Source organism: Armigeres subalbatus, chromosome 2 (assembly GCF_024139115.2).
Source record: "Armigeres subalbatus isolate Guangzhou_Male chromosome 2, GZ_Asu_2, whole genome shotgun sequence".
In the NCBI taxonomy this organism is placed as follows: Eukaryota; Metazoa; Arthropoda; class Insecta; order Diptera; family Culicidae; genus Armigeres; species Armigeres subalbatus.
In genome coordinates, this window is record NC_085140.1 from 105,363,249 (window position 1) to 105,375,249 (window position 12,001).

Sequence of the window (12,001 nt, forward strand, 5' to 3'; positions counted from 1 at the left end):
TGTCATCGGAAGTTTCATCATTAACGTCGGTAAAGAACTCGTCATCCTCGTCATCGCTTAATACTGCTTCATTTTGAATACATTCTTGCGGAGATAAAGAAATCGCTTCCTCGTGCTCTAGGAGAATAATCGTTTTCCGGTTTGAAGTTTCATGAATTGGGACAGCAGCATCAACGCCTTCGTTAATGAAATTTACTTCACGACTTATTACGATTTTCTTGGACTGCAGATTGTACAATCTATATCCCTTTGATTCTTCGTCGAAACCAGTCAAGATGCATTCTTCAGACTTGGCATCCCACTTTTTGCGCTTTTGCTTCGGAACGAAAACCATTGCATTTGTTCCGAAAATCCGAACATGAGACAGATTCGGCTTCCTACCCGTCCATGCTTCTTGAGGTGTAACATTGTGACCTTTAGTTGGAGAACGATTTAACAAGTACACTGCCGTGGCCACAGCTTCTGCCCAAAATGCTTTGGATACCTTTGCCATGTGCAACATGCACCTAGCACGTTCCACGATCGACCTGTTTGCACGTTCCGCCATACCATTTTGCTCAGGAGTATAAGCATTTGTCGTCTGATGAATGATTCCGTGTTGCTTCAAATAATTTTTGAAACCAGCATTGACGTATTCTTTTCCGTTGTCTGTTCTGAGTATCTTCATCTTTCTTCCAGATTGTCGTTCCGCCATAGCGTGGAAATCCCGAAAAGTTTGAATGACCTCAGCTTCCGACTTCGTTTTCAAAAAATACGTCCACATTCTACGCGACTTGTCATCGATGAAAACAATGTAGTAGCGGCTTCCTCCTAGCGACTTGACCTCCATTGGCCCACAAATGTCAGAATGAACTAGATCAAGTATCCCATCAGCACGAGAACCTTGCTTGCAGAAAGGATGTCGACTATGCTTGCCCATTGGGCATACCTTGCAGTCCGTCATATTACCTCCAACAATATTGACTCGGTCACCAATCCATTGGCCAGGCTACGCACGCCATTGACACTGAGATGTCCCAAACGTTGATGCCAGGTTTTCAAGCTTGCTGCTGATGAGCATACCATAGTGTGATTCTTAGTTTCTTTTCGTTCTTCTAGCTTGAACAGATCATGTTGATGACTACCAGTGGCTATGATGTCGCCGTCTTGATTTATCACCTTGCATCCTTTATTGTTGAAGATGGCAGTGTGGCCTCTCTGCACAATCTGGTTGACCGACAATAGATTCGCTGATAGATCCGGCAAGTACTGAACTTCGCGAACAGGAATCTCGTCGTCACTACATCTAGGCTTCAGTAATATTGATCCACTTGCTGCTATTTGCATAGTACCTCCGTTCGCTGCTACTACAGTACCACTTGAAGGCTTTGCGTTTGTCAACAGGTTACCGTTTCGCGTCATATGTACGCTAGCACCGGAGTCGAAAAACCATGCTTCATCTTCCATCGGCCCGAAAGTAGACAATACGGCACAGAATGCGTTCTCCTTTTTCAAACTTCGGCAATCTTTAGCTATATGACCATACTTCGCACATTTTCGACACTTTGGTCCTTTAGGTGGATCCGGTTTCTTTATTTGCTTACCGGGATTACCATATCTTTTATTCGTAGCGAACGCCGATTCACTTGACAAAATACGCACCTCTTGAAGAAGTTTCGTTTTGATAATGTCGCCAGTGATGGCTATGCCCGAGTTCTCCAGCGCCATGATCATTGGACGATAATCGTCAGGTAAACCAGCCAACAACAGGGTTCCAATCCATTCTTCGCTGATTGCAAAACCGATTCCGTTGAGTTGATGTGCAGTCGATATGATTTGATTTACGTAAACTTCCAGAGATTCACAAGATGATAGTTCAGTCTTGATCAATTTGTGAAGTAAAGCGACTCGCCTAGTCAAACCTGAATCTTCAGCTTTCTCTAGTTTTACCCAGACTTCACGCGCCGTCGATGCTTCTTTCACATGAATATAATTGATGGGATCAAGAAGTAAGATGATCTTTGCTCTTGCCTTACGATCCTTGTCTGCGTTTACGTCTTCGTAGGTTCCGTCGTCCTTCTTCTTCGGTTTCACAACGCACCAGAGATCCTCGAGCTCCAAAAAAGTTTGTACAGCGAACTTCCAGGTGGCCCAGTTATCTCTACCGGTTAAACGTTCGATTCCAGGAAGATTTGTACCGACTATGCTACTAACAGCAGATCCATTTTGATTTGAAGGCATCTTGAATACCATACGTTTTTTTTTAATAATGGTTTGCGAATAGGCCCATAACCTATTAGAGCAGCGCAATAAAACGACTTGCTCGTATGGTGGTTGATAACAGAATGAAATTGAATTTATTATTTGTCATTGTTGGCATTAATTAACGGCTTACTATGATTAACATGATTAACATCACAACAGAATATAAAGAATATAAAGAATAGAGAATAGAGAATAAAGAATACAGAATAGAGAATAAAAAATAAAGAATAAAGAATAAAAAATAAAAAAATAAAGAATAAAGAATAAAAATTGCACAGAGAAGAAGGAAGAAGGAAAAAAGAAGGAGGAAGACGGAAGAAGGGAGTAGGAAAAAAGATGAAAGATTGAAGAAATAACATAGAAGAAGGAAGAAGGGAAAATTAAGATAAAGATGGAAGAAAGAATAATGATGAAGCAAGATTAAAATAGGAAGAAGACAGAAGAAGGAAGGATAAAAATGGAAGTATGAAAAAGGAAGAAAGAAGAAGGAATGATGAAAAAAGAAAAGGAAGAAGGGAAAAAAGGAAAATGAAGGAAGAAGAAAACAACGAAAGAATAAAGAAGATGAAGAAACAAGGGACAAGGAAGAAGGAAAAAAAGAAATTAGATGAAAGGACGAATCTAGGAACAGGAAAAAAGGTTGAAAGAAAGAAGAAAGAAGGTAGAATGAAGAAAGAATAGAGAAAAAAGAATAAGAAAATAGGAAGAAGAAACTAGGACAAGGAAGAAGGTAGAAGAAAGAAGACAGAAAGGAAGAAAAAACAAGGAAATGAATGAAGCAAGAAAAAAGAAGAAAAAACAAGGAAAAGTAAGAAATAATAAAGCAAAAGGAAAGAAGGAAGAAGAGCAACAAAGAAAAATGAAGGATGAAGGGAATAGGAAAGAAAGGAGGATTGATGATGGAAGAACTATGGAGGAAGAGCTAAGAAGAAAGAAGGTAGAACGAATAATGAAGAAAGAAACAGGAAGAAGGAATTAGGAAGAGTTGAAGAAGAAAGAAGGAAAAGGAAGAATTGAATAAAAAAGAAGAAAAAAGAGAGAAACAGCTAGAAGAACGTTTCGGATAATTTTAGTTTGTGCCCCTATTAACGTCAAATGTGAATTCTTCCACTAATATTAATTTCTCACGATTTTTCAGCCTTTTGTTATTTCAGCCTTATGTGAGATTTTTACTTATCAGCTTTTCCTTTGAGTTTGTTCTATTTTGCACAGATTCAAACCTGGGTGCTGCGGATAGAGTCGCTTTTGTGCTCTCAAGCGAGTAGCGGGATATTTTGAAATCAATCCCATAAGAAAAATTATTTTGCAGTTACTAGGCTGTCAAACATTTCCCGCTCTTCGAATTTCTCTTTCCATGCTGCATGAAGGCGCACAAATGCGCGAGACTCTACATGACTTTATGATGGTTTACATACATTCCTGCTCCAATCAGCTGCTTAATCTTGTAATATCTCGTAACGAGTGCATTTTAGTTGCATTCCTACTAATTTTCCATTTGAAACATAATGTGAATATATTTTTGTTAAAAAGAATGCAAAACTCAAACTAAGTTTATTTTTATTTTTACCCCAAATAATAACAATACTTCTCAATATAAAATCTAAAACGAACATAACCACAATCTCCAATGTTTGGCTCCGGCACAATAGAAAATTTTGGCTTCACTTTGACAACCAAATCGATTCTATCCGCACCACCCAGATTCAAACTAGAATACTGGTCGAAAATTTGGAATGAAACTGATTTCACTCTTAGAGTAAAATCAGCAGTGATTCAAATCGTTCAGGACTGTTAGTTTGAATATGAATCTGGAACATTAATTTTCCCAGCAGCTGTTCTAGATTCATTTTTTATACCAATCAAATGTCAAAAAGAAACTGGTATAACGCTCAGTTCGATTTTCTGCAGACTTGAACACGATTGAATCACGATATTCAAATATTTTTCAATTGTCTTGGTGTATGAATGCGTCATTTTATCTACGGATCAATCCACTTTGCAATTACAGCGCCTTACTTGGCAGCAACATAATGATTTCTTGCTTAACTTTTCAAAAGGACCTAAGTAACATTGTTTTCATGAATTAATTTGAGTAGTGCAATCAAAAGCTTTCATATTGGTCTGTTGATTGCGCTATTCAAATTAATTCATGAAAAAAATGTTACTTAGGACCTTTTGAAAAGTTAAGCGAGATTTCATTAAATTGAAAATTTGAAAAACATGAATGGAACTCTGCTTGAGAAACCAACATGTTTGTTTTATTTTGCTCCAGATGCAAACAAGAATTGGGTCCTAAAATAAAGAATCGATATTCGATTTTCTCCTGAAGGTGTCAGTTTTTCTTTCGACTCAAAAATCGAAATTAATTTGAAATTGAAAAATAGATGAAAAATGCTTCCTCAGCATTTTCGGTCTTGTTTGACGTAAGGATTCAAACACACTAGCAAAACACCGCAGGGCACTTGACTCAACCTTTGACAGTTAATATATGGGGCTGACGTTTTGGGCTGATGGTTCATTCGTTCTGAAATGTTGCACAGCCCAAAATTTGCCTTAAAATGTCTTAAACACAAAAATATTATTTTACTGATTTAGAATTTTACCAGAATTTTTATAACATCGGATCAAGAATTCTTGACCGATCTACTATCGTTTGCAACCACAAACAAGGTAGGGCTTTAGAACCCAATTTGTGGTCGAAAATTTGGAATGAAACTGAATCACTACTGATTTCACTTTTATAATCTCATGGGAAGAAACTTTGAGATAAGGCGGTTCCTTTTCCGTCTACGTCATCCGGGAGTACACAATTCTCATTGCTCTCCATTATTCTCCGTAAACAAAACCAGCATAGCTTCAACTGAGGCGGATATCCATCCAGAACGGCGATTCTGTTGACCAGTGGAACTCGTTCACCATTGCAAAGCGTATACTGTCCCGGGGAGCAAAAATCCCATCGGTTCCTTCAAGGGTTCCTTTTTCATCGGCGTATCCAGTGGTTCACGGGCATTAAAAGGCTTCCACAGTAAACAACCCCGCAACGTGTGTAGCCCCAGCAGTTGCAGAGGCGGAGTTTCATCCTGTCCGGTGATAGATATGGTTTTCTTATGTTCCCCGACGCCAAACCAAAGGGAGAAGGCGTTAGCTGCAATAATTAAATGATTTAACTACTTTTAATAATGTAATCAAACTAAATTCAGCAAAAACAATACTTACGAATAATCCACACGAATTTGTCTCTGCTTCTACCAGCTTCTCCTCGATTGTTTGGCACAACAATTTTCAAGTACATTTTCACCCATTAATGGGTAGAAACTTTTAATTTCGAAATGGGGTGTAAGTGCGCTCGGGTTACTGAATAATATTTAAATTGCCCCTTCTTTCCACTATCGTTTTACATTTGTGATTTAACCTCTATATTGTATTTTTCACGAATGATTAGATTCGCACGACGAAATTCAAGAGTTGTCAATTTTGTCTTAAGAGGCAATTTTGACAACCTTTTTATAGAATACCTTGATTCAAAAGCACGTGCTCGATTGAGAACGATGGGACTGAATGTAAACATCGAAGCACCAGTTGATTTTGTTGTGTAAACATGATCAGCTGGAGAGCTGAGAACAATGATTTTTTTTGTAAACATGAGAGGGCTGGCGGCAACTGTCACATCTTCAAGTGAAATGCGCACGGGAGCCAACAGCGAAATCGAAAGCGAAATCAGAGAACGACGAAATTTATATCATAAGCGTCTAAATGGTGAAAAAAATCGCAATAGAAACACGAATAAATTGTTCATAATAAATAATCAAACATGGTATTTGTTGAGAAAGTTCAACAAGCTGATTGGTGAAACTGGCAGCACGGAAAATATATATTACAGTAGCCGTTCGATAACTGCAAAATGTTTACTTTTCAGTTAACGAATGCCGTTCGATAACTGCAACGCATTCTAGACGTCAAACGGTTGTCAATCGACGTCAGATGCAATAAAAGTGCATCTAAATGTGCAGCGAAATGCAGCTGTCATTGAGTTTGACATCAGTTTGAAGTTTAGCGTTCCGATAACTGCAAAACTGTTGCAACTATCGAATTGCAGTTAAAAAGCATTGCAGTTAAATGACTTGCAGTTATCCAACGTCTACTGTATATAGATGAGCGAAGATAAATCCTCTGTCTCCAAACGAACTGTCAAACGTGTCTCCAAACGAGCATGACGTCACGATTTCAATGGAAACGTTAAGGGCTGTGACGTCATATGCACGTGTGCACGGGTAGAAAAAACTACTCAGCCATGCTTTCGCTCATCTATAGATTCTACTATCTATAGTGAAAAGTATGTTGGGAAAAAAGGTCCGCTAAATTATAATACTAGAATGTAAATCTACTAACTTTGTATCGGATAAATTATTGCCTGTTTGTCTGTGATCAGGTTGAAGCTTTTGTTCAATGTTCGAATTTTGTTGCGTTGCATGCAGCATCTCCTTCGCTCAACCGGCAATCAAGGGGAATTTCGATGCAGTTGTGCAACAAACTGTCGATTGTTCAGCTTTTTCTGTCTTTTTCTTTTTCTGCGTGCATCAAAATTGTTGAGAACCAAGCTGAGAACCTGGTCTGAAATAATCTATCCCGTTCACTCTGCCGTTGACCTATAGCTGACGTCATCCCTTATGTGCCTTCAAAAGCAAGTGAGAATAAGAGATAGCTATATTCATGATTCGCAAAAGCCAGACCTTCTTTTATAATTGCGTGAGTGAGTACCATCATAGCGAGACGCCGGAGCCGGACGACGATAATCCATTCCGATTCCGAGCCAAGATGGAAGAGATGTCAGTTCGCGAGTTAGTGGTGGACTATTATAAGTAAAAAGTATGGAAAACTAGTGGAGCCGGTTTCCGCAAGTGCATTTTCAGTGTTCGGAAAGATTCCCGAACAATTGTGGGAGTTTGAATGTGTCAAGTGCAAGACAAAAAGTGCTTTGGAGGTGATTTTTATTATGCTAAAGTTTAGTGGTAAGGATTCACTCAAGCAGAATTTGCTATTCTGAGATTCCGTATTTTGCGAGGATTTCATTTTTCCTTTCCATTCCGACGTCGAGTTCCGAGTGGAGCCGTGGTGAGTGGTAGGTGAGTGGTGTTGCGAAGCAACGAATAGGGTGGTGGTGTGCCGGTGTGTGTACCATCGGTGTTTCAAGCGTGACAACTGAAAGGAGACTAGCAATATTGTATATCTCTAATTTTTGTGTCTATTTTTGATTTTTACATAGCCGGTATCGGTATTAATAACAATTTTTTGAGTCACTCCAAAACTATAGCTATGCCTAAAAACTAGTTATTACAGAACAGCTGATTGCAATTGACTAAGAATTTGAGTATCTTTATGGTGAAATTCCAGAAACGAAGAGAATTCACTCTACGATATTCGCTTCCGTGTTCAGGTTTGTGAACCAAGGTAAAAAAAGTTAAATGCGTTTATTTACGTCAGTTTAACGAAGGTGTTAAGCCAATTTATTCACGTTTTGTCAAATGCCGTTTAGCCTAAAGTCGTTTGGCCTAATGGTCTTTGGCATAGGTAATAGATACAAATGAATTTTTTTTTTGTTAGTTTATTTTAGTTTAGTTTATTTAGAATTATGTAATCAAAATAAATATTTGCGTTAAATACGTAAAAAATATTTCAAATTTGTTTTATGTAAAACAAAAGATCAACGATATCTGTTGTGATTGCAATTTATTATCGACCGGCATCAACAATCAAAACTGTTTGAAGTTCCAGCAATATACACCAGAGAGTCGTGGTAAATGTCATTTCGATGGCATATGGAACAAAAACGTAATAGCTTTTTTAAACAGCTATTTACACGTCTGGATTTTTTTTATGAACATGTAACAAAACTTTTTTTTTGCAATTTTACACTTTTACATCAACTGTATTTCTGAACGAATTTTTAAAGGAAATTTCAAAGGAATTTATAAAAACACTTACGAAGAAACTTCTAAACAGAACAGTTTTCTGAAGTTTCTCTAAAATAAATTGGAATTTTAATCCAAAAGAATTTCTAAACAAATATCTGAAAGAATTCTTAACCTATCGTGGCTAGCATCGTAGCATTACCTACGAAAAAGCACGCTTATCGTTCACAAGAGCGGCGGGACTGCGTGAGTCATCCAGCATCATGCGAGTCTTGGAAGGATAAATCAATTTTCGAAGAAATTCGCCAGGAATTCTCAAAAAAAATCAAAGAATTGTGGAAGAGGTTTGCAAAGTATTTTACAAAAGTATTTCCGAGAAGTTTTCACAAGAAATTTTTGAAGGAGTCTCTCAAGGAACTTCTGAAAGATATCCAAAGAAATTCGGAATATCTACAAGTGTCCTTTTAGAAATCAAGGTCGTGTAGTGGTATTCTGGTAAACCTATTCCATCATTCTGCTAAAAAATGCATCAAGCTCAGTGGCGTTTCCCTAACCTCAATCTACACGTGCAGAGGATTTAATTTTGTGAAGTGCGCAAAAATGCATAGAATAACTAGACTTCTATTACATTAAACGACTCTGATAATTTTATTTTCCATTCAGGCTGTCAAAATATCAAAATTTATTAATTTGGTTATGTACCAGTGCAGTGGTTACGCGATGGTACTGATCAAGCAGAGTGATTTCAAATGAAGGTTGTGAATTTAATCTAATGCTGCACCCTTTTCAACTCAAACAAAATTTAGAATAAGCATTTTGAATAGAAAGGATTTACAAAACAATAAACAGCCGATTTATCACTCTGGTTTTAAAAATGTTATGAATTGAGATGTAGGCAAACGCTTCGCAAGTCATCCAAAATCTAGCTTGGTAACAAGTTAACACGTACCTCCCCAACCCCCATTTTACGACAAAACTCAAAATTCAAAACCATGCAGCTCAGCCAATTTCTAACGGATTTTCAAGCAATCTTCTGGAATCGATCACAAAATTCCTATAGTCTTAGGAACCGAAGTCAATTTTTTGTGCAATAGCCATAGTTCCGGATATATTCCGGGGAGTACTGGGGTTACCTCCCACCCGGAAAAATGGTCACTGGCAGATCGGCTTCGAAATCCATCGTGCGACATGTCAAACTTCATGGTTTTGTAAAACAAGTACACTGGAGTACATTTCGGCAATTTTCAATCAAATTGGCCACCCTCCGGGTACTTCCAGGGCCTGGTTCCCTTGGAGAAGTGGTCAATTTTCGTTCAATCTTGAAATCCATCTTGCGACATATCAAACTTCATGATTTTGCAAAACAAGTACACTGGAGTACATTTAGGCGGTTTTCGATCGAATTGACCTCTAGGAATTCCTCCGGAAGTTCCTCTAGGAATTCCTCCGGAAGTTCCTCTAGGAATTCCTCCGGAAGTTCCTCTAGGAATTCCTCCGGAAGTTCCTCTAGGAATTCCTCCGGAAGTTCCTCTAGGAATTCCTCCGGAAGTTCCTCTAGGAATTCCTCCGGAAGTTCCTCTAGGAATTCCTCCGGAAGTTCCTCTAGGAATTCCTCCGGAAGTTCCTCTAGGAATTCCTCCGGAAGTTCCTCTAGGAATTCCTCCGGAAGTTCCTCTAGGAATTCCTCCGGAAGTTCCTCTAGGAATTCCTCCGGAAGTTCCTCTAGGAGTTTCTCCAGAAGTTCCTCTAGAAATTCCTCCGAAGTTCCTCTGAAATTCCTCCGGAAGTTCCTCTAGAAATTCCTCCGGAAGTTTCTCTAGGAATTCCTCCGGAAGTTCCTCTAGAAATTCCTCCGGAAGTTCCTCTAGGAATTCCTCCGAAGTTCCTCTAGGAATTCCTCCGGAAGTTCCTCTAGGAATTCCTCCGGAAGTTCCTCTAGGAATTCCTCCGGAAGTTCCTCTAGGAATTCCTCCGGAAATTCCCTAGGAATTCCTCCGAAATTCCTCTAGGAATTCCTCCGGAAGTTCCTCTAGGAATGCCTCCGGAAGTTCCTCTAGGAATGCCTCCGGAAGTTCCTCTAGGAATGCCTCCGGAAGTTCCTCTAGGAATTCCCCCGGAAGTTCCTCTAGGAATTGCTCCTGAAGTTCCTCTAGAAATTCCCCCGGAAGTTCCTGTAGGAATTCCTCCAGAAGTTCCTCTAGGAATTCCTCCGGAAGTTCCTCTAGGAATTCCTCCGGAAGTTCCTCCAGGAATTCCTCCGGAAGTTCCTCCAGGAATTCCTCCGGAAGTTCCTCCAGGAATTCCTCCGGAAGTTCCTCCAGGAATTCCTCCGGAAGTTCCTCCAGGAATTCCTCCGGAAGTTCCTCCAGGAATTCCTCCGGAAGTTCCTCCAGGAATTCCTCCGGAAGTTCCTCCAGGAATTCCTCCGGAAGTTCCTCCAGGAATTCCTCCGGAAGTTCCTCCAGGAATTCCTCCGGAAGTTCCTCCAGGAATTCCTCCGGAAGTTCCTCCAGGAATTCCTCCGGAAGTTCCTCCAGGAATTCCTCCGGAAGTTCCTCCAGGAATTCCTCGCGAATTTCCTCCACGACTTCCTCACGAAGTTCCTCCAGGAATTCCTCCGGAAGTTCCTCCAGGAATTCCTCCGGAAGTTCCTCCAGGAATTCCTCCGGAAGTTCCTCCAGGAATTCCTCCGGAAGTCCTCCAGGAATTCCTCCGGAAGTTCCTCCAGGAATTCCTCCGGAAGTCCTCCAGGAATTCCTGAAGGAACTTCCAGGCGAAATCCGGGAGGAGTTTCTGGAGGAACTTCCCAGAGGCACTTACGGAGGAACTTCCAGATAAATTCCTGGAGGAATTCCTGAAGGAACTTCCAGGCGAAATCCGGGAGGATTTTCTGGAGGAACTTCCCAGAGGCACTTACGGAGGAATGTCCAAAAAAATTCTTGACGATCTTTTAAAAAATCTAGTGGAGGAACTTCTGGAAGAATTCCTTGACGAACTTTTGAAGAAATTTTGGCGCTTGAAACTGGTTCACGCCGATCCACGCCACCGCTGATCACCAACGGCGTGACGCCGCCGCCGCTGCCTGAAAATGATTTATCACGCCACTGCCGGTAAAATTTTAATCCGCGCACAGGCCTACCTGGAAGTATCCGGAGGGTGGCCAATTCGATCGAAAATCGCCGAAATGGTCTCCAGTGTACTTGTTTTGCAAAATCATTAAGTTTGATATGTCGCAAGATGGGTTCCAAAATTGAACGAAAATTGGCCACTTCCCCAAGGGAACCAGGCCCTGGAAGTACCCGGAGGATAGCCAATTCGATCGAAAATCGCCGAAATGTACTCCAGTGTACTTGTTTTGCAAAATCATGAAGTTTGATATGTCGCAAGATGGGTTCCAAGAGCGAATGAAAATTGGCCACTTCCCAAGGGAACCAGGCCCTGGAAGTACCCGGAGGGTGGCCAATTCGATCGAAAATCGCCGAAATGTACTCCAGTGTACTTAATTTGCAAAATCATGAAGTTTGATATGTCGCAAGATGGGTTCCAAGATTGAACGAAAATTGGCCACTTCCCCAAGGGAACCAGGCCCTGGAAGTACCCGGAGGGCGGCCAATTCGATCGAAAATCGCCGAAATGTACTCCAGTGTACTTGTTTTGCAAAATCATGAAGTTTGATATGTCGCAAGATGGGTTCCAAGAGCGAATGAAAATTGGCCACTTCCCCAAGGGAACCAGGCCCTGGAAGTACCCGGAGGGTGGCCAATTCGATCGAAAATCGCCGAAATGTACTCCAGTGTACTTGTTTTGCAAAATCATGAAGTTTGACATGTCGCACGATGGATTTCGAA

At 40.3% G+C, this 12,001-nt stretch overlaps 1 protein-coding gene across 24 annotated transcripts in view; it reads left to right on the plus strand.

Annotated features, from left to right (window-relative positions):
- Positions 1-7,027: 7,027 nt before the first annotated feature.
- LOC134210579 (phosphatidylinositol 3-kinase regulatory subunit alpha) overlaps positions 7,028-12,001 on the plus strand; it is a 140,924-nt gene continuing 135,950 nt past the window's right edge. For 8 of the 24 annotated variants that reach the window (XM_062686667.1, XM_062686687.1, XM_062686686.1 and 5 more), the window contains exon 1: positions 7,069-7,367. Coding sequence is in view for 2 of the 24 variants with exons in the window: in XM_062686690.1 (XP_062542674.1) it covers positions 7,192-7,225 (34 nt within the window). In the remaining 22 variants the exon portion in view is untranslated. Of the gene's footprint in view, positions 7,368-12,001 lie in introns of all 24 variants that reach the window. The other 16 variants (XM_062686669.1, XM_062686673.1, XM_062686679.1 and 13 more) reach the window with 11 other exon arrangements.